At 44.5% G+C, this 23128-nt stretch overlaps 1 protein-coding gene across 1 annotated transcript in view; it reads left to right on the forward strand.

Moving 5' to 3' along the window:
• arhgef18b (rho/rac guanine nucleotide exchange factor (GEF) 18b) overlaps positions 1–23128 on the forward strand; it is a 229805-nt gene that overhangs the window by 76939 nt on the left and 129738 nt on the right. The window contains exons 5-12 of the mRNA XM_048613939.1: positions 1373–1478; positions 2540–2597; positions 6880–6921; positions 8022–8045; positions 13189–13269; positions 15080–15182; positions 17102–17252; positions 17360–17448. Coding sequence (XP_048469896.1) covers positions 1373–1478; positions 2540–2597; positions 6880–6921; positions 8022–8045; positions 13189–13269; positions 15080–15182; positions 17102–17252; positions 17360–17448 — 654 coding nt within the window. The remainder of the gene's footprint in view (positions 1–1372; positions 1479–2539; positions 2598–6879; positions 6922–8021; positions 8046–13188; positions 13270–15079; positions 15183–17101; positions 17253–17359; positions 17449–23128) is intronic.

Below are 23128 nucleotides of genomic sequence, written 5' to 3' on the forward strand. Positions count from 1 at the left end.
GCCTCCAGCCTCATCCCATGACCAACCCTCCCTCTCATCTCTGCCTCCTTGACCTGTCCGTCTTCTCTCCCACCTATCCGCTCCTCCCACCTCACTGACCAATCCCCACCACTCCCTACCTGCACTCACCTATTACCATCCCACCTACCTTCCCCAGCCCCAACCCTCCTTTCTCTATTTATTTCCCAGCTCCCTTCCCCCTCCCTCATTTTCTGAAGAAGGGTCCCAACCCAAAACGTCAGCTTTCCTGCTCCTCTGATGCTGCCTGGCCCGCTGTGTTCATCCAGCTCCACGCTGTGTTATCCATTGCTTGATGGCTGTGACTTCGATTGCCTAGGCCTTAAACTCTGAGCTTCTCACAGTTCTCCATCTCTCGAGCTCTCACTGTTCCTTTAGGGGACTCTGTAAAATCTACCTCCTGATGAATCTTTCACTAATTCTACCACCGCTGACTGGTGAGCATGTTCCTAGATCCATAGAAAGTCAATAACTGCCAGTTGTCTGGACAGTGCCCAGAGCCAAGAAGGAAACCGTGAGAAAGTCGAGAAGAAGAGAGTGTGATGGAGTGTGGTAACGTCACTGACCTGGTAATCCAGAACCTCAGGCTGATGTTCTGGGGACATGAGTTCTCATTCCACTGTGGTTGATGGGGAAATTTGATTTCAACAATAATCAGGAACACAAAGCGAGCCTGATGGTGACCATTGGCAATTCTCATTTTTAAAAACCCATCAGGTTCACCAATGTCCTGTCAGGAAGGAAACTGTTGCCCTTACCTGGTCTGATCTACATGTGACTCCAGACCCACAGCAATGTGCAAATTGACTCTTATTGGCACTCTGGGCATTTCAGGGTGGGCCATAAATGCTGGCCTGCATCCTGTGAATGAATAAAAGAAATTCCAGGAAAGGAAGAAGATAGATTTGTGTTTCTACAGATCTTGCAACAGCCCAAAGCATTTCAAACAAGGGAACACTTTGAACCATTGTCACCAGGGAAACACATATGCACTACAAGATCCCATGAGCAGCCGTGTGATAGTCTGTGATGTTGAAAAAAGGATAAATATTGGCCAAGGCACCAGGGGCAGAACTTGTCTTTGAAATAGTGCCATGGGATCTCCTCTGTCTGGCTGAGACAGGGCCGACCTAATGTCCCATCTGTAAACTTCCAAGATCTTCACCAGTGCAGCACCCCTAGCATTGGAGTGCCAGCACAGGATCCTCATCCTTTGGAGTGAACTTGAATCCAAGACTAAAGAAGGATCAGTGAACCCGCTCCTGTGGTAACCAGGAGGGAGAGGGGAGGGATTTTGAAAGCAGGGACGACTGAGCATAAATTGGTTGGTAATGTTCTTGCTTGTTGCCTCCAGGTGAAAGAGGGTACAACGATGAGACCACGATTAGAAACGTATCTGTCCAAGGGAGCTGAGAGCCGCGCTTCCCGGAGTCTGGCTCCAGCCCAATCCAGAGAGTCAGGTGAGTCAACCACATGAAGGGCCATCCCTGAGGCTCAAATTTCTGTCAAGGCACAGAGGGCCCCTGGTTTGGTCAAAATGTTAACTGAGCCCTGATTTCAAAGGACGAGTCACTGACAACCATTATTGCCAGGGGAGGAGAAGGGTATGGTTTGCACATCTGTGATTCAAAGACGCTATTGCAAATGTTACAATGCAGCTACGTTCAAACAGATCCAAACTTCACCAGCAACGCCTATGTCCATGAAACATTTTGGTGTGTCTGAATTCTCACTCTGTCTACTTTGTAGTAACTCTGTACAATTAATCACTTTTCAAAAAGTATTTTTAAGTTCATTGTACAAGCATTTTGAAATTAGGAGGTGAATTTTAGATTCCTCTCAGGTCACCTCCACCTGCTGGGTGTCAGTTATTTACGGTATGTCACCCCCATCCATCCTCATACATCGCTTCATCTGTAATTGCTCAGTGGCATCCTCTGTCCAACTAGACCACACTCTTCCTGCCCAATACTCATTTTCCCTCTCAAAGAGACCTCCACCGCTTTTCATAAAAACATATGAACAAGAGACAAGACTTGGCGCTTCAATCCTGCTTCACCATTCGATAAAATCATGGCTGAGCTGACTTTAACCTCAACTCTACATTCCTGCATATTCCGTGATAATCTTTCAATCGCTTGGTCATCAAAAATCTGTCTACCTTTGCCTTGAAAATATCTAAAATTTCTGCGCTCACTGTGTTTTGAGGAAGGGGATTCCAAAGACTCTCAGTCCTTTGAGAGAGAGAGAAAAACACCTCATCTCCTTCTTAAATGGGCACCTACTTATTTTTAAACTCTGACCCCCTAGTTCTAGATTCTTACATGAGAGGAAATATCCTTTCGACATCCACCTGGTCAGCTCCAGTCAGCATCTCTTCTGATCAAAAGGCCTCTTTATTGTTAGCAATTTGTAATTTCAAGCACTTCTTCATTTGCGTCATGGTCTACAAGTGGAATTTTAAATTGTTGCACCAGAATATCTTTAACTATATTAATTATGTTCTTCTCCTCCACCTCAGAACCTGAAACTTCCCTGGAGATCCACGAGGAGAAGGAAAATTTGGAGCCCAACCACTTGTAAGGATCAGTCTAGGGAGCCTGCTGCTAGTTAATGCATGAGTTTGGCAACATTGGGATCTGTTATTGATCAGGTGGTTTGGAGACTGTTACGTGGGTAGTTCAGTCCTTTGCTTCTTTAAGGAGTATGTAGAAAAAAATGGCTATATAAAGTCAGGTCACAAGTCAGTCACGAGAGGTTGAGATTGTTCTCCTTGGGGGCGAAGAATATTGAAGGTATGTTTGATATGAGTGAACACAACTATGGCAAGTTTCTATAAGATGGAGAAAGAAAAACTGTTCCTGTTTGCTGATTACATAAAGACCAAGTTAAGATTTTATGCAAGATGTACGAGACATTATGGGGAAGAACCTTTTTCATGCAGTGAGTGTAATTGTTACCTCCTACACCGTGGGTGGGGAAGAGGGCGGGTCACAGTGATTTCGAAAGAATGCACACTTGAGGGAAACAAACTTGCAGTGCTTTGAGGAAAGAAGAGGGGAATGGGACTGGCTGGGTCTCCAGATAAACAGAGCATCTGTTATTGTGTGAAACATAGAAATTTGGAACAGCAATAGGCTACTCAGCCCTTTGAGTTTGCCCTGCCATTCAATCTGATCATTTCCAATCCTCTATCTCAATGTCACATTCCTGTTTCTTTGCATGCCCCTCAATGCCTTTAATATCTAAATCATTATCAATCTTTCTTGCATATCCTCAGTGACCTGGCTGAAGTAACTTCAGAGAGGCTGGTATCCCATCTCCAAGTTACTCTATAATTATGGGAATAGATAGTATCCCTTGCAAGCAGGATGGAGGGTCCCATGTAATGAGACAGGGATATTTAATGATCTCATTGTTAGGGATCCTCTTGGAAGGAGCGATCACAGAATGGTTGAATTTAGAATACAGGTAGAAAGTGGGAAGATAAAATCCAATACCAGGGTCCTATGCTTAAACCAAGGAGACGACAATAAGGTGAGGGAGGAGTTGGCTAAAGTAGACTGGAAGCAAAGACTCTATGCTGGGACAGTTGAGGAACAGTGGAGGACTTTCAAAGCAATTTTTCAATGTGCTCAATGAAAGTATATACCAATGAGAAGGAAGGACTGTAGGAAAAGGGGTAATCAGCCATGAATGTCTAAGGAAATAAGGGAGGCTATCAAATTGAAAGGTAAGGCATACAAAGTGGCAAAGACCAGTGGGAAACTAGAAGATTGGGAAAACTTTCAAGGTCAACAGAAAGCCACAGACAAGGCTATAAAGAAGAGTAAGATAGATTATGAGACTAAGCTAGCTCAGAATATAAAGACAACAGCAAAAGTTTCTATAACAATATAAAACAAATAAGAGTGGCTAAGGTAAATGTTGGTCCTTTAGAGGATGAGAAGGGGGATTTAATAATGGGAAATGAGGAAATAGCTGAGGCATTGAACAGGTATTTTGTGTTGGTCTTCAATGTGGAGGATACAAATAACTTGCTAGTAATTGAGAACTAGACATGATCATTATTATGAAAAAGGTAGTGTTGGGAAAGTTAATGGAGCTAAAGGTAGGCAATCTGCTGGCCCTGATGGAATGCATCCCAGGGTACTGAAAAAGATGGCTGGAGTAATAGCAAATGCATGTGTGGTAATTTTCCAAAATTCGCTGGAGTCTGGAGCAGTTCCACCAGATTGGAAAACAGCAAATGTGATGCCACTGTTCAAAAAAGGAGATAGACAAAAGATGGGGAATTATAGGCCGGTTAGCTTAACTTAAGTAGTGGGAAAATGCTTGAATCTATCATTGAGGAAGAAATAGCAAGATATCCAATAGAAATTGCCCCATTGTGTGGACGCAGTATGGGTTCATGAAAGGCAGGTCATGCTTGATGAATTTGCTGGAATTCTATGAAGACATTACGAGTTTGGTGGACAACAGGGATCCACAAAAGGCTGCAGCATAAGATTAAGGTGCACGGCATTATGGGCAATGTATTACCATGGATCGAGGATTGGTTAACTAACAGGAAGTGAAGAATGGGGATAAATGAATGCTTTTCTGGTTGGTGACCGTGGTGTCCCTCAGGGATCAGTGCTGGGACTACGATTGTTTCTAATTTACATAGATGATTTGGAATTGGGGACCACGTGTAGTGTGTTGAAGTTTGTGGATGACACTAAGATGAGTGGTAGAGCAAAGTGCGCATAGGACTCTGACAGTTTGCAGTGGGATTTGGATAGTTTAAGTGAGTGGGAAAATGTCTGGCAGATGGTGTACAATATTGATAAATGTGAATTCATCCATTTTGGTAGGAATAATAGTAAAAAGGACTATCATTTGAACGGTAAAAAATTGCAGCATGCTGCTGTGCAGAGGGACCTGAGTGTCCTTTTGCATGAATCACAGAAGGTTGGTTTGCAGGTGCAGCAGGTAATTAAGAAGGCAAATGGAATTTTGTTCTTCATTGCTAGAGAGATTGAGTTTAAAAGCAGGGAGGTGATGCTGCAGCTGTATAGGGTGCTGGTGAGGCCACACCTGGAGTACTGTGTACGGTTTTGGTCTCCTTACTTGAGAAAGGATGTACTGGATACTGGAGGACGTGCAGAGGAGATTCACTAGGTTGATTCCAGAGTTGAGAGGGTTGGCTTCTGAGGAGAGACTGAGTAGACTAGGATTATATTAATTGGAATTTGGAAGAATGAGGGGGGATCTTACAGAAATGTTTAAAATTATGAAGGGAACAGATAAGATACAAGCAAAGAAGTTGTTTCCACTGGCAGGTGAAAGTAGAACAAGAGGACATAGCCGCAAAATTAGGGGGAGCAGATTTAGGACTGAACTGAGGAGGAATTTCTCCACCGAAAGTCTTGTGAATGTGTGGAATTCCCTGCCCAGTGAAGTAGTTGAGGCTACCTCATTGAATGTTTTTAAAGCTAAGATAGATCATTTTTTGAATAGTAAAAGGATTAAGGGTTATGGTGAGAGGAAGGGTAAGTGGAACTGAGTCCATGAAAAGTTCAACCATGATCTTATTGAATGGCGGAGCAGGTTTGAAGGGCCAGATGGTATTCTCCTGCTCCAATTTCTTATGTTCTTATGTTACCCTTTATTTACACATGAACAGTCCTTGACTTTAGTACTGCCTCATTCAGATTCAGGTACCAGAGGGTCAGTATCTCTGACACTCACCCATTTTATATTCAGCCAGGACCAGATTAACAGCCCCAATTAGGGAACTCATATTCTATGATATCCAGCTGACTGGCCACATTACAATCATTACACTGGCCTCCACAACATTCTGTGGTAAGGAATTCCACAGGTTCGTCACCCTCTGAGTGAAGAAATATTTCCTCATCTCCGTAGTAAATTGTCTACCCCACATGGGCAGCACAGTGAATGGGTGGCACGGTGGCTCAGTAGTTAGCACTGCTGCCTCACAGCACCAGGGACCTGGGTTTGATTCCACCCTCAGGAGATTATGGGAAGTCTATGGGGAGTTTGCATATTCTCCCCCTGACTGTGCAGGTTTCCTCCATGAGCTCCAGTTTCCTCCCACAGATTAGGTGGATTATCCATGGGAAATGCAAGGTTGCAGGGATAGGATAAGGGGTTGGGCCTGGGTGGAATGCTCTTTGGAGGATCGGTATGGACTGAAAGGGCTGTTTCCACACAGTGGAGATTTTGTGATATCCTGAGACAGTGTCCTAGACTCCCCAAGCAGGGGAAATATCCTCCCTGTATCTAGTCTGGGTGCCTTGAAAGGTGTTAAGGTGCACTGCCATGTGAAAGGAATGTTAGAAATTGAGTTTTTTTCATTTATTTACATCTCACTAACTATAAGCATTCTGATTAAGTACAAAGGTCTAGGCTGTTACTACTTTTTCCAGAGTCTCTCCATCATGTGATAATTACACCTTCACTGATATTTCTTCCCAAATGCTCCTAAGATAATACCTTATCGTAAAAGTGAGCTCAGATTCCAATCTGTCACCTGAGCTGGAGAGCCATTATTTGAGCTGAGAAATAACTTTGCCAATTGTGTGAAGACATCTGATGGTGACTGTCTATTGCCCGTTCTCATTCCAACCTCTCTCAAGTGCCTGTGCAATGTCCCTGAGGGCAGTCCCCACTCATACTACCGTGTCTGAAGATCATTCTGTGCCAGGATTGAACCTGAGACATTCCTGATCTGTAAGACTCAGCCGGGCCTCCAGGTGGAGCTATAGCTGGGGAATTTCACAACAGAAACAACATGATTGCTATGCATGTCAGTTGAATGGAAATGTTGATTCATGTTTTTCTGTCTCCTTCCAGGCTGGTTCAACAAGTGCTGCAAGAACTGAAAGCCTTTCATGGGTTAGTTGTATCTCATTTATTATTTTAATACCTCACTTGAATTGAATCCAAAGGGAAACAAGATTGCAGGGTGACAAGGAAAGAGCAAGAGCAAGTGGGACTAATGAGATAGCGCTTTCAAAGCGCCAGCACAGAAATGATGAGCCAAAGGGCCTCTTTCTATCCAGCATGATTCGAAATCACAAGGTGCACCAAATATCTGTGGTTGGACATCCTAGGAACACAGATTTCTACTTTCCAATTAACTGCTTGGTATAGGCAGCTGCCCCAAGGATTGGATTAACACAAATCTGCACACTAGCAGCACATAAGACATGTGATGTCATTATATCAGTCCCAACTTCTCCTAACCCTGCACGCTGTCACATGGAGACATCCCTCCTTTTCGATAAAACGTCGCTCTTACAAAAGACTCACCTTCCCCAGAGGAGCCTCTTCCCATAGGACCATGAAAGATATCCCCAAAACAGATCAACTCTTCAAATGGATGAACATCCACAGACAGGTCTAGCATCCTCTCAAGAATGGCCTCTTTTCCAGACCTTATTTTTCTATCTCCCTCTTGAACTTCTATTTAACACTGTCCAGTTTTGAGGTTTAGAACTGACTAGGCTAGGGAGCCCTCAGTTTTTAATGATAGTCTTGATGATGATGGAAAAACACCGAGAAACCTTAATAAACTCAAATACTGACAACAACACCCCCAGCCCCCCACCCCCAAGCTATGTGCTACAGATGCTAGATCAAGAGACATGGCGTATGTTGAGTGAAGTGAGATTGGGAGGAACAAGGACCTTGGTCCTAACTGTCATTGAGATTTTCCCCACCTTACATCTGGGGGCCTTGTACAATAGCCAATAGTGATTGATGGCTGTAACAAGTCAACATCTCCAATATCATATGAATACCAGTTTGGGAGAAGTTAATCTATTAGAAGCTGGACTTTTTCTTTATCCAGGAACTTCTACTTTGCTTTGACTGTCAGGTGTTGATCTGACACTGTCCTTACCCTTGTACTCCCGGAGAGGGAATATAGAGCTGCGTCAAATGGTTTTGCTGATCACTAATTCTGTATCCAATCTTTCCCCCCCACTGACCAGACACTGCAACGGTTCAACAAGCAGGTGAGCAGGTTCTAATGTGCATTTCCGCCTCTCATTGTTCATGTTGCTAAGCAGCTCCGTTCCCTGCCAACGCTCTTGTTTCTTTTCTTGGCCACTCTGTTTGTCAGCCAGTGTTCTACTAGTGTTCTCAGTTAAAGGATTATTTGAAAGGTCATTGATTTAATCTGATGGTTCACAGGAAATTTCAGCTTGTGGTACTGACTGACACTTACTCTCTCCTTCTCCCCAACCTCCCCCCACCGCCCCCCGACCTCCACCAAACCCCTCAGAGTGTCTGAGATAGTGGGAACTCCAAAAAAGAATCCCCCTCGTCCTCACGTATCACCCCACCAACCTCCGGATCCAACGCATCATCCTCCGACACTTCCGCCATCTGCAATCCGACCCCACCAACAAAGACATTTTTCCCTCCCCACCCTTATCTGCTTTCCGGAGGGACCATTCTCTCTGTGACTCCCTTGTCCGCTCCACACTCCCCTCCAGCCCCACCACACCCGCAGGAAGTGCTACACCTGCCCCTACACCTCCTCCCTCACCCCCATCCCAGGCCCCAAGAAGACTTTCCACATCAAGCAGATGTTCACCTGCACATCTGCCAATATGGTATACTGCATCCGCTGTACCCGTTGTGGCCTCCTCTACATCGGGGAAACCAAGCGGAGGCTCGGGGACCGCTTTGCAGAACACCTACGCTCGGTTCGCAATAAACAACTGCACCTCCCAGTCGCGAACCATTTCAACTCCCCCTCCCATTCCTCAGACGACATGTCCATCCTGGGCCTCCTGCAGTGCCACAACGATGCCACCCGAAGGTTGCAGGAACAGCAACTCATATTCCGCTTGGGAACCCTGCAGCCCAATGGTATCAATGTGGATGTCACAAGCTTCAAAATCTCCCCTCCCCCTACCGCATCCCAAAACCAGCCCAGCTCATCCCCGCCTCCCTAACCTGTTCTTCCTCCCAACTATCCCCTCCTCCCACCTCAAGCCCCACCCCCATTTCCTACCCACTAGCCTCATCCCGCCCCCTTGACCTGTCCGTCCTCCCTGGATTGACCTATCTCCTCCCTACCTCCCCACCTACACTCACCTTTACTGGCTCCATCCCCGCCTCTTTGACCTGTCTGTTTCCTCTCCACCTATCTTCTCCTCTAGCCATCTTCTATCCGCCTCCCCCTCTCTCCCTATTTATTTCAGAACCCCCTCCCCCATTTCTGATGAAGGGTCTAGGCCCGAAACGTCAGCCTTCCTGCTCCTATGATGCTGCTTCGCCTTCTGTGTTCATCCAGCTCTGCACCTTGTTCCCTCAGAGTGTCTCCTTGTTTTGTCTGGGTTTGGCACAATGCTGCTTCCTTGCCATAACTTCAGCGGGTGATAGGGGTGAATGTAAAAAGTCATTGAGGATTCTTGCCTCAGTTGCTCTCCACTGACCCCCAAATGTGGACTGATGTACCCATTGGACTTCACCCTAATCCTTCCCCAAGGAGAGGAAGACTTGGAACAAAAACAAAGTTGCTGGAAAAGCTCAGCAGGTCTGGCAGCATCTGTGAAGGAAAAATCAGAGTTAACGTTTCGGGTCCGGTGACCCTTCCTCAGAACTGATGGTAGCTGGGAAAACGTCAGTTTATATGCAGAAAATAGGGAGTGGAATCGGGTAGGGCATAAACAATAGGATAGAACCTGAAGAGAGAGAAGAGCAGTTGGATAGACAAAGGAGTTGATAACAAATCTGGCTAGCAGGGTGAATAGTTGTTAATGGGGACTGTTAGTGACTAACATTAAGTAGTGTGTAATGGCAGGCTATGTGATAACAAGGCCTGGTATGTGGGGTAAGGGGCTAGGACATGGGAGAGTTTAAACCCTAAAATTATATTGAACTTGATATTGAGTCCAGAGGGCTGCAGGGTCCCCAATCAGAAAATGAGATATTGTTCTTCCAGCTTGCGTTGAGCTTCGCTGGAACACTGCAGCAAGCCAGAGACAGAGATGTTGGCCAGGGAACAGGATGGTGTGGTAAAGTGGCAGGTAACAGGTAGTTCAGGGACGTTTTTGTGAGCAGAACGTAGATATTCTGCAAAGCGGCCACCTAGTCAATGCTTCATTTCCCCAATGTAGAGGAGACCACATTGTGAGCAGTGAATGCAATAGACTGGATTCTGGGAAGTGCAGGTGAAGTGTTGCTTCACCTGGAAGGAATGTTTGGGCCCTTGAATATTGGGGAGGGAGGAGGTAAATGGGCAGGTGTTGCACCTTTGCCGGTTACAGGGCAAGGTGCTGTGGAGCTGTGGGGGTTTTTGGGGGTGTGTGGAAGAGTGGAAGAGTGGATCAGGGTGTCCCGGAGTGACAAGGACGGCGGACAAGGGAGGGGAGGGGAATACGTTTCTGGTGGTGGCATCTCACTGGAGTTGGTGGAAATGGCGTCTGATGATCTTCTGAATGTGGATGCTGGTGGGATGGTAGGTAAGGATAAGGGGAACCCTATCGCTGTTGCGGGAGGGAAGAGAAGGAGTGCGGGCAGAAGTGCAGGAGATGGGTCGGACCTGTCGACAACGGTGCTGGGGAATCCTCGGTTGAGGAAGAAGGTGGACATTTCGGAGGCACCCTTGTCGAAATTGGCCTCAACTGAACATATACGATGGAGACGGAGGAACTGAGAGAATGGCATGGAGTCTTTGCAAGAATCAGGGTGTGAGGATGTATAGTCCAGGTAGCTGTAGGTGTCAGTGGGTTTGTAGTGGATATTAGTGGCCAGTCTATCTCCAGAAATGGAGGCAGAGATGTCGAGGAAGGGGAAGGAGGAGTCAGCGATAGACCAGGTGAAGGTGAGGGTGGGGTGGAAATTGGAAACAAAATCGATGAACTTTTCCAATTCCTAACAAGAGAGGAAAGCAGCATTGATGATACCATCGATATATTGGAGAAAGAGTTGTGGGTGCGGGCCGGAATAGGACTGGAACAAGGAATGTTCCATGTACCACACAAAGAAATGGGCATAACTCTTCATGGGTTTACATAGAATATTCCCAGCTACCATCAGCTCTGAGGCAGGGTCACCGGACTCAAAACTGATTTAGCTCTAATTTTTTCATCACAGGTGCTGCCAGACCGGCTGACCTTCCAGCAACTTCTGATTTTGTTCCTGATTTACAGCATCTGCAGTTCTTTCGGTTTTTATTTAGAGGAAGACTTAAATTGTGCCTTACACAACTTCAGCTCATCAAATATTGTTATGGTGCAGTGATTACTATAGTGCAGGAGACAGGGTAGCTGATAAGTGCACAGCAAGCTCTCATCAATAGCAATGAAACAATAACAAGGTAACAAAATAAGATTGGCCTGGTGGCTCAGTGGTTAGCACTGCTACCTCACAGCACTAGGGACCTAGGTTCAATCCCAGCCTCAGGTGACTGTCTGTGTGGAATTTGTGTGTTCTCCCTGTGTCTGCATGGGTTTCCTCCTACAGTGCAAAGATGTGACAGTTCGGTGGATTGGCCATTCTAAATGGCCTGTAGTGTCCAGGAATGTGTAGGCTAGGTGGAGCCATGGGGGAATGCAGGGTCATTGGGATATGGTAGGGGACTGGACCTGGACAGGACCTCCTTTGGAGGGTTGGTGCTGACTCAATGGGCCAAATGGCCTCCTTTTGCACTGCAGGGATTCTGTGATTAATCTCTTTTAGTTGTTACTTGTGAGATCAATATTAGTGGAGCCAGTCACCAGGCAAAAGAATTGTGCTTTACTTTGGAATTCTGCCCTGGTATCTTTCATGTCCACACAGGAAAGTGAAAAGAGCTTCAGTTTATCATCATGTCTTGTGGTGCAGCACTTCTTCAGCTCCGCAGTTGGAATGTCAGCCTAGATGTTTTGCTCATTTTATGGTTTGAGAAGATTGCCTGCTGAGCCAGGCCTGAAACGTACATAAAGCATTCTTCCATTACCAGGTGTGTAGGTTCACCACATAAGGAATGGCTACGTAGAGTCAAAGGGTCATACAGCACTTGGATAGAGATGTCCATGTCAGAGAAGCAGAGATTAATTCTTCAGCATGAGTTAATGAGAACAGAGAGTGCTGGAGAAACGCAGTAGGTCTGGCAGCAAAGACAGGGAGAGAAACGTGGAAAATACATCACTATTCCTTCAGTGTCACTGGGTCAAAATCCTGGAACTCTGTCCCTAAAACATTGTGAGGTTACCTACACCAAACAAATTGCAGCAGCTCAAGAAGGCAGTCCATGTCCCACGAGCAAAGAAAAACAGAGTTATCACTTCGAGTTGAATACAATCCACTTCAGAACCCCAAGAAGAGGCACATTCTGAAGAAGATTTGTATTAGACTGGAGGCATTAATTCTGTTTCTCTCTCTACAGATTCTGCCAGACCTGCTGAGTTTCTCCAGTACTTTCTGTTTTAGTTTCAGATTTCCAGAACCCCCATTGTTCTGCTTTTATAATCCTTCAGGAATTAGTGTCTTCGGAATAGAAGGGCAGAAATTAGAATGAGGAAAACTTCAATTAATCCACTTTACTAACCTTTGAGCCCATTGGTGATGGAAGGCAACATGGAGAGGTGGTGTGGATTTGTCTCCATGAATATCACAATGTGCGCTGAAATGATTGTTGCTCTCTGTGTATAGAGTGAGTAAGTAAGGACTGACTATCATGTATATCTAAGTGTCGACTCATGCATGTGTAGCTTCTTCCCTGATTGTTATAGTCTATGGAGGTTGTCTCCTTGCCTTGCCCCATGCTTGATGCTGCATGGTAGCCCTCAAGCTTTGTAACTACTTCTCTCTCTCTCTCTCTGTAATAGAGAGAGATGTCTATGGTCATTTGTTGGCTGTGGCTAATTATATTCAATACCTTATTTCCATTCACTTGACTGTACCCACACAGGGAGCTGTGTAGTGCGGTGAGTATTCATTTTCCTGAGCTTCCACATCATATAAAGCTTTCCCTGTAAATTGCTTCTGCATTGTTGCTTGGATTCTATATTTGAATCCATGGTGAGGTTCCAATTCTTTCTCTGGATCCAGCTTTCTTTTTGTGCATCTTTCTGCATTTGAGCAGTGAAGCTTTTGGAAGCACTGCTTAAAGAAATCTATGTTGTGTGCGTACTGTATTCTGACTGATCATTTCCTCCACAGTGCAAGAACAGCATCAGGATCGGGTGCACTGCCTCGTTCAAACTCCACCCATGATCTGACCTGGATGGAATTTCTCGCAGAGTAAGTTTCTAGAATGTCATCTATGTGATTTGGAGGGTTCCGTTGTGTTTTACAGAGAAGGCCATTCGGCTCAGCTGGTTGGTGCTTGTGTGAAGGTTCCCCATGAGCCTTCTCCTATCCTATTTCATCTCACCCTAATGCAGATCTTGCTATTCCCTCCCCCCTTTTGTGGTTATTTAGCTTCCGATGCAGGCAGAGGGAGTTATTGTTGTGTGAAGGTTAGATTGAAGGGTAGCAGTGTGTACTATCAACAAGAGTCACCACAGACATTCACAAAAGAGACTCAGACAGCACCTTCCAAACCCATGACTAGTTCCATCTAGAAAGACAAGGGTAGCGGTTACATGGGAACACCACTCCCTGCGAGTTCCCCTTCAAACCACTCATCATCTTGACTTGGACGTATATCACAGTTTCTTCACTGTCACTGGGTCAAAATCCTGGAATTCCCTCCCCAAGAGCATTGTGGGTCTGTGTACGGCTCATGGATTGCAGCAGTTCAAGAAGGCAGCTCACCCCCACCTTCTCAAAGGGCACCCAGAGTTGGACAATAAATGCTAGCCCAGATAGCAATGCCGACGTCCCATGAATGAATTTAAGAAAGACAGAACCTGCTTCCAACATCCATCATTTGGGTGAATACAGTCCTGGACTCAAGAGAGTAGAGAAAACAAATTGAACAAAATTCCCACCTGTAATCCAGTAGAACGGAAATTCAGGAGAGGTGTAGAAAGAGTGTTCAATCCAATTTTATCCAGTCTATATTATTGTTGTATGTGTCATTACCAAAAGCTACTATTCCAACTGGAGAAATTCTCAGAAAAGAAAGAAATCATAGATTACATTTGTGTAGAATATCTCAAAACCTTGGGATGTCCCAAAGTACTTTAGAACCAAGGAAACACTTTTAAACATTAGTCACTGTTATACTGTAAATATGGAAGTCAGTTTGTGTATAGCTAACTCCTACAGACACTAATAACCAGAGGGTCAATGTTAGTTAATGTTCCTTGTGGGATAGATGATGGTCAGAGCACGGGGAGAACAATTGGAACTCGTGCCCTGGAGTATTTGACATTAACCTGAGAGAACCCTGGTTTAACATCTGAACCAGTAGAGAAACTGGGATTTAGGTCTCAAGCTTAAGACCAGAAAACATGGGGAGCAGAAGTAGGCCATTCAGCCCATTGAGTTTGCTCCACCATTCATGGCTGATCTGATAACTCTCAACTCCAATTTCCTGCCTTTTCCCATAACCCTCAGTTCCCTTACTGATTAAAGATCTGCATGTATTAGTCTTGAATATACTTAATGACCCAGCCTCAACAGCCCCCTGCAATAAAGAATTCATCATGCTTATTAGAGGAGAGGTTCCTCTTCATCTCTGTCATAAATGGGTGACCCCTTATTCTGAAATTATTGCTTCTGGTCCTAGACTCTCCCACAAGGGAAAACAACCTCTCTGCATTTACCCTGTATGTTTCCAATGACTGCAGACCCGAACTACTCAAGACAGTCCCTCCATACCCAGAATCAGCCTAGTGGACCTCCTCTGGACTGTCTCCAATGCCAGCATGACTTCTTAAAGGCAATATCTAGTAATCAATTGGCTAAGGCATCATAAGACAAATACCAAGTGGAGGAAAAATTTAAGTCTTCAAGAAACTAGAACTTTATGTAAATTGGGCACAGTTTGATGAGATAATTTTGTATTGATTTAAAGAACTTCCTTACTTCCAACACAACTGAACAAATTGTCTGTTACGTCTGATTATAAACGTTCACAATATTCTCTTGCTTTGGTTTAAAGAAAGGAGGGTGATGGCAAATGTGAAAGACCTGAGAAAGAAACAAAAGTGAAAAGAACTTTAAGTTCCCTGAAGAACAGGGTGACCGGCTCCTTCAAGGATAAGGTAAGAATGGTTCATTATTTTGTAGTAAGGTAGAAAGTGGATGAGTGACGCCAATTTAAGGCTGAGGTGAGGAGGAGTTTCTTCTCTCAGAGGATTGTGAGTCTTCGGAACTTCCTGCCCCAGAGACTTGTGGGGGTGAAGTCCTTGTGTATATTTAAGGCTGAGATAGATTCTTGATCAGTCAGGGAATCAAGGGCTATGGGAAAAAGGCAGGAAAGTGGATGTGAGGAATGTCAAATCAGCCACCATCCTATTGATTGGCAGTGTAGGCTTGAGGGGCTAAATGGCCTACGACAGATCCTGTTTCTCATGGTTTTACAGTACAGATTCATTGGATTGTTGAAAAATATTTGGTCATAGGATGTGGGTGTCACTTGCTAGGCCAGAATTTATAGCCCAGCCCTGATGATTAAGTTAAGACTGACTGACGTTGCTGTGGGTCTGGAGTCACATGTAGGCCAGACTAGGTAAGGATGGCAGATTTCCTTCCCTGAACAGCATTAGTGAACCAAATGGGTTTTTTACAACAATTGACAATGGTTTCATGGTCACCGCCAGGCTAGCTACTTATTTCAGTTTGTTTAAATTCAAAAATCACCATCTATCCCAGCGAGATTCAAACCCACATCTGCAGGGCATTAAAAACAAAAACAGAAAGTACTAGAGAAACTCAGCAGGTCTGGAAGGACTGTGGAGAAAAAGCAGAGTTAATGTTTTGAGTTCGATATGACTCTTGTTCAGAACTAATTCGGAAATTCTGAATGAGAGTCTTATTAGACCATACCAAACTATGCTTTCTCTCCACACCTGCTGCCTGACCTGTTATGTTTCTCCAGTGCTTTCTGTTTTCTATTTCAGACTTCCAGCATCTACAGCATTGTGCTTTTATCCCAGAACATTAACGTGGGATTCTGTTTTACTGGTCCAGAGATGTTACGACTAACCCACTCCTATCTGGCGCCAGCTCCTCATAGCCCTCAACTCCTCAATATTTCACAATTCTGTCTACCTCCCCTGTTGATACTTGCAGTGATCTAGCCTCCGCAACTCTCTGAGGTAGAGAATTACATACATTCCTAAAATCTGAGTTTTAAATGAGTGTCTCCTTATTCTGTAACTATGTCCCTGAGTTCGAGACTCCTCCTCTAGTGGAAACATCTTTTGAACATCAGCCCTGCCAAACCCCCTCAAAATCTTGTATGTTTCAATAAGAAGGTTGGATGGCTCTTTGCAAGAACCTGCCAAGTACCACATAGACACTCACCCTCAGAGTACATGCCAGTAAATACTAGGAGAATTCACCTGTTAGCTGAACTTGCCCAAAAGAGCCGCCTGATTTCTGTACTTTATTAATTGAGTCCATCTGAGGCCAGAAGGTCCTCATAAGAGGCTAGCCTCTGCTTGTGGCACAGTGGTAGTGTCCTTGCCTCTGAGTCAAAAGGCCTAGGTTTGAGTCTTATCTCCTCCAGAGGTGGGTCATAATACCCCTGAACCAGCTGATTTAAACATAGAACAGTACAGCACAGGAATGGGCCCTTCAGCCCACGATGTTGTACCGAACATGATGCCAAATTAAATTAATCCCTCCTGCCTGCCCTTGGTCCATATCCCTCCATTCCTTGCATTTAAGAAAAAAGATGCTTCCTTTTCGGTGGCTAGTTACCTGGGACAATATGAGGTAGCATTTGGTCACACAAAAGACAGTGAAAATACGAACCTCTTCTTCCCCTAATACCCTGTTGAGGCTGGAGGTGATGATTACAAAATGTCCAAAATTGAGATTAGGGATTAGGTGTTCTGGAACCACAGCAATGATACAAATCTGGCATTGGGACAGACTTAGGAAGGGGCCGGAAAGCCTCCTGCTGTTCTTTCAAAATGAACTGCTTCTCTTTGTTGTGTCTCTTTCCTTTCCCCAGGCTAAGACCAAAGAGAAAGAAAAGGAGAGTCCCAAAGAAAAGAGGAAGTGTAACAATGGCCACCACTTAGTGCCAGGATCCTTCTCCAGCTCCACCAGCTGTACCCTGTGCAGCAAACCGCTGAGTGGTAAAACCAGTTATCAGTGTATGAGTGAGTATTGCCATCACACCGCTTTGCACACTCGCCTCCCCCAGCACCCCCACTGCGCGCGCTCACACTCTGGCTCTGTGTGCAGTCAACCCAATCCATCCCTCCAGTTAATACTCACAGTGAAGCAGCTCCTAACCTGCACAGTGCTCTCCAAATAGAGCTGGAGGATGTGAGAAGACCGATAGTTCCAGACTTGGTGAGCTCTGGGAAATGTATTTAAGGGGAATCTGGATAGGTACAGGAGGGAAAAAGGATATATCAATGGCATGGGAGGTAAGCGAAAGTCACCATGGGGCTGCTGTCTCGTTAGAGACAGAGAGATGACTAGTGGTCATTTAACCTGAGGGTCAGCATGCCTCAAGGCAAGGGAGAGGTTCATTCATGGTGACCTCACCCATTAAGGGTATTGAACCCATACTGTTGGTGTGACAATGCATTACAAAGCAGCCATCCAGCCAACTGAGCTAAGGAGGAGGTTTGTGTAGAATAGAAAACAACCAGGACTTGTTGTGCTGATTGGCTGATTTGATGGTGTAAATATTCTCTAGTTCTTGAATGGTGCAAAGGAGGAGAGAACTTTGTTTCTGGAGAGGGAATAGAGAAGCTGAGGTTATTCTCCATCAAGCAGAGAATGTTAAGGGGGCTGGGGGGGTGGGGAACAGTTAATTGAGGTGGTCAAACATTCAAGGATTTTGCTGATTGAGATTGGGGATTGAGTAGATTGAGAGAAGCTGTTTCCAGTGGCAGGAGGCTTGGTAACCTGAGAACTTGTCGTCTTTAGCAAAAAATGCCTGGAGAGAGAGTGAAACGATGATTTCTTTGTGTGCAGTGCATAGTGATGGGCTTTGAATGGATCATGTTGGAAGCAGACATGAATTTTCAAAAGGCAATTGCAGGAATAGATTAAAGCTTGGAGAGCTGTGGCCAGGACTAACTGTGTTGCTCTTTCAAAGTTTTGGCATGGAATTGTAAGGCTGAATAGGCTCTGTCTGTGTACATCACTTATGATGCCATGAGGTTAGCTATGAAGACAATTACGTTGAGCATAAGCACCAGTGTAGACATGATGGGCTGGATGGCCTGTTTTATGCTATCAATTGTATTATTGCGATGCTTCCTCCTCTCTTGCTGCTTTCAAATGATTCCAATTGGGTGGACTGTGGGATTGGGCTATTGCAGTTAAGTCCAACATTTCAAGGGCTAAGATGGAGCACAGAGAGTGGGGGAAAGTCAGCCAGGGCTGCTGATCCCGACCAGATTCCAATGTTTCTCACCATTTGATTGGGATGGGGGAGGGAGAGCCGTGGAGGGTGGGTGGGTGCAGTATGAAAAGAACAGATTTGCTTATGGTTGCCTCTATGGTTGTATAACTAGTCTGCTGTAATTTAAAGATTAGCTTCGATACTGATAGAGATGTGTTGCAAATAGTTTCATTCTCATGGTACTTGCTTGCGAGTTAGGAAGCAATTCCCCAGAATTTTTGCTCGAATTATTATCTTTCCTGTGTGGCCTGCCCCTCAGGAGTTAGTATCACTGGTGAGTGGGGAGGGTCCGGGCCAGTGTGAGGAGGCTATCTGTCACTCTAGGTGAATCTTCGACTTGATCTTTTGAAATCTGGCATTCTTGCGTATGTCCAGATTACTGCAAGATGAAAAGTTTTGGCAACATGTTCCTCTTAACAGCAAATGTCAAGTTCTGCATGACTAAGCAATGGGAACTACTTTGCGACAACATCTTGAATTTCAACCTGAGATGAGTATTTTTATTTTTGACTCCACATGACTGGAATCTCTGAACTGCCTGTTGTTATGTCTCACTATATCAGTATATTAGTGTGCCTTTAAAATGACATGCTCATGATATAATCATTGCATCATATTATGTGATCCGAGGTTATAAGGATCTCAAAACCATCTTACCTTGGGGTCAATTGAAGCATGACACTCTACTGGAAGCATGCAATTCAATTGTTGTATAATATATGTGTAAAATATATAGTTAGCTGTAATGAGCTCCTGTTAGATGCTTCAATAGCACGGTATCCTTGCTCATTTTCTTATATTATTAGGGATAACATGAACATTGCACGTCAGGTACAATACCCCACTGGAGGCAACATCACATTATTTCTACCTTATGTTGGCAGTGTTTGGGCTTTTGGATTAATGTGGTTGCTCTCTAAAGATTAGTTTTCAGTTGTATTTTATAATTATTGCTGTGATATGAAAAATATTAGGTCCACTAGGTTTTGGGAATTTTTTTATGACTTACTGTGACTGAGCTCTTCCTTCTCATGATGTGAGGATCATTGCTGTGACGTAGCCTAGCCCAGGTGTGGCAATAAATCTGCTTTGCAGTTTTTAACCACTGCTTAACAACTCTTCCCTTGACAAGAGTTATTTAATTCACTTATCTCTCTGCTTCTTGGTCTCAACCACAGCTTCGTGTGGGTAGTGTCCTTGCCTCTCAGTGAGAAGCTGGGGATTTCAAATCTCAGAACCTAGACCCCGAATTCAGACTGTGGGATGTAGTATTGACGGAATGCCGCACTGTCAGAGGTGCTGTCTTTTTGATCAGATGCTAAAGCTACCTGCCATTTCAGTGGGTGGAATAGATTTGAATACAGAATTTGAAGAAGGGCCAAGAGTTCTCCCCAGTGTCCAGACCAATATTTATCCCTGAACCAGTAATCACCAAACAATCCTGATTCTCTGGTCATTTTCACATTGCTGTTTTTTGGAGCTTGCTGTGCGCAAATTTGCTGCTGACTTTCCCTTCCATTTCAGCAGTTATCACAGTCTCAGAGAGTATTTCATTGGTGGAAAAGTGCTTTGGGATATCTGGTAGTCAGAAAAGAAGATATAAAAACACAAGTCTTCCCATCTGTCTCCTTCCTTCATGAGATATGGGCCAGGGGTTGCTGCATCAGGTAAAATACCCTGCTGGAGGTAAAATTACATCAATGCCATTGGCAATTGGCAGGGTTTGGGCTTTTAGACTAACGTGGTTCCTCACTGAACACTAGTTTGAAAGATTTGCTCCCAGCGTTGTATGCCTATGGTCAAAATCAACTGAGTATTGATAAGACTGGTTTCAGCTGGAGTTTCTGCAGACATGAATGTACAAATGGTCACAAAATGTCAAGAATACACCAAACAGCTTCCACTGCTGTTTTGTAAGCAATTGCTTAGAGATATGTGAGCGTGACTTACAATAATACTCCTCACCTGTCCTCTGAGGACAGCAGTGAGGCAGGATGCCTGTGACTGGTTGATGGATCTAACTGGGTCCAGGGGTCACTAGTGGGACTTTGTATATTGGTCAACTGGGTGGCTGCATATTGATCAGACAATATTAGAAAAAGTATCATCACTAAATCATTACTGCAATATGATTCTGAAGGGACATTATGCTGAAGGATGTCAGTACCAGTGAGCATGGTTAAAATTTTACAATAAGAATGATCAGAGTCTTTAATTAAACAAAAGATCATTGGATTGGCAGAAGGTGTTAAGGGCGATGGTGGCAGAATGGTAATGTTGCCATTTCCACTAAGCTAGAGGACTAATAGGTTGGAGATAGTAATTCAAGGGGAGGTGATAGGCTAGAGGTATTATAGCTAAACTATTAATCCAGAGACTTGGCTAAAGTCTCAGGACTTGGTTTCAAATCCTGCCATGGCAGTTGGTGGAATTTGAATTCAATAAAATCTGGAATTAAGAGTCTAATGATGATCATGTGTTGATTATTGGTGAAAAACCCATATGGCATTGTTAATGTCCTTTAGGGAAGAAAACTGCCATCCTTACCTGGTCTGGCCTACACGTGACTCCAGACCCACAGCAATATGGTTGACTCTGAACTGCCCTCTGGGCAATTAGGGGTGGACAATAAATGCTGGTCTAGGCAGTGATGCCCACATCCCATAAATCAATACAAAATTTCCGATTTTTCAGAATGAACTGAATGAATTAATACCTAACAAGATCGAGGAGCCTGGGCTTATATCTTGAGTTTAGAAAAGTGAGAGTTAATTTAACTGAAGCAAGCAAAATTCTTACAGGCCTCAACAAGGTAGGTGCAGGAAGGATACTTCCTGTGATTTGGTGATTCTAGAGCTATATTGTGTGTTAGGATTATTTATTTGATAATTCAGTCAAATAATCGTGGCCTTACTCTGCACTCTCTACCAGCTCTGTCATCAAGTTCCTTACCACAAACTGTTTGTACCTAGTTGGTAACTGTGTCCTTGCCCTATAATGTAATCTTTTAACTTAATCCTCTAGGGAAACCTTGGATATTGATCCCTATTTAAACACAAAATATAATCCTGCATTACAATCCTACATTATAATCCTATACAGTAACAGTTAACATTAACCATCCAGCTTAATACTGTCGTGTACCCTGCAGTGTGAACTTCCTTTATAATTTTGCAGGCTAGAAGCATTAGAAACTGGGAACAGGAGTAGGCCATCAGCCCTTCAAGTCTGCTCCATTATTCCATAGGATCATAGCTGATCCTCTATCTCAGTGCCATATTCCTGCTTTCTCACCATTTTCCTTGGTGTCTTTCAAATCTAAAAAAGAACTAATCTCTTTCTTGAATATATTCAGTGCCTGCAACCCTGTGGTACAGAATTCCACGGGCCTTTGAATGGAGAACGTTTCCACATCTATAAAGTGCCTTTCACAAATTCTGCATGTGCAGAATTTTGCGGCTGACATTCCCTCAAACTTTTCCTGCCACTGCATGACCCTCTGAAAAGCATGCTGGGCTGCGATTTCCAGAAGTGGAATTCAATGTGTCTGCACGCTGACCTACACACACTGACCTTCAGAGCAACCCTGCAGCTCAGGGGGACACATTGTTTGCAGCCAGTCGTACTTTCAGAATGTAGGTCACATGGTGGCCAGCAAGCTCCCACAAACAACAATCTGGTAACGACCAGGTCAGAAAGGGTGGCAGATTTAGGACAGAGATGAGGAGCAATAATTTTCTTGAAGGCTTGTGTATCTGTGGAATTCATCATCCCAGGGTGCAGTGGATGCAGGGAGAATTAATAAATTTAAGGAGGAGACAGACAGATTTTTAATTAATAATAGGTTGAAGTGTTCTGGAGCGCAGGCAGGAGTTGAGACTGTGATCAGCCATGAAGGTATTAAATGCTGGAGCAGGCTCAGGGAACTGAAGTGCCTCACTGAGTTCCTAGTTCTTATGTTCTTAATGTTTTTGTGATGCTGAATGAGGGATAAATATCAGCCGGGACACTGTCGGAGTGGGATACTGCCACCAGTCCTCTTTCTTTGTCTGGGTCTGCATTTTAAGAAGCAGCAGCTTTTGCCTTCACACAGTGTAGTTCCTTGGCTGATAGCAATCAGGTATAAGTTATATTAGCTGATGAGACACTGTTGCTGAGACCGTAGGTGGCACATCTGACTCCTGTGAGATTCAGAGCTATTCTGATTTCCCTTCCTAACTGTCTGACATTATCAGATTGAGTGGAGCTTCGTGCAGCCTCCAACATGAACGCTTTCAGAATCATTTCCTTATACAAGAGAAATCAGGGGGAACCTGTCCATCTTCTTTCCCACCTATTCGCCCCACCCATCCCACTGACCAATCCCCACCACTCCCTAACTGCACTCACCTATCACCATCCCACCTACCTTCCGCAGCCCCACCTCTCCTCTCTCTATTTATTTCTGAGCTCCTTTCCCCCTCCCCCATTTCTGAAGAAGGGTCTCAACCTGAAATGTCAGCTTTCCTGCTCCTCTGAGCTGCCTGGCCTGCTGTGTTCATCCACTCCCCACTGTGTTATCTCTGTCTCCAGCATCAACAGTTCTTGCTATCTCAGAATTTACTTGCTCTTGTC

Source organism: Rhincodon typus, chromosome 29 (genome assembly GCF_021869965.1).
Source record: "Rhincodon typus isolate 14 chromosome 29, sRhiTyp1.1, whole genome shotgun sequence".
Classification (NCBI taxonomy): Eukaryota; Metazoa; Chordata; class Chondrichthyes; order Orectolobiformes; family Rhincodontidae; genus Rhincodon; species Rhincodon typus.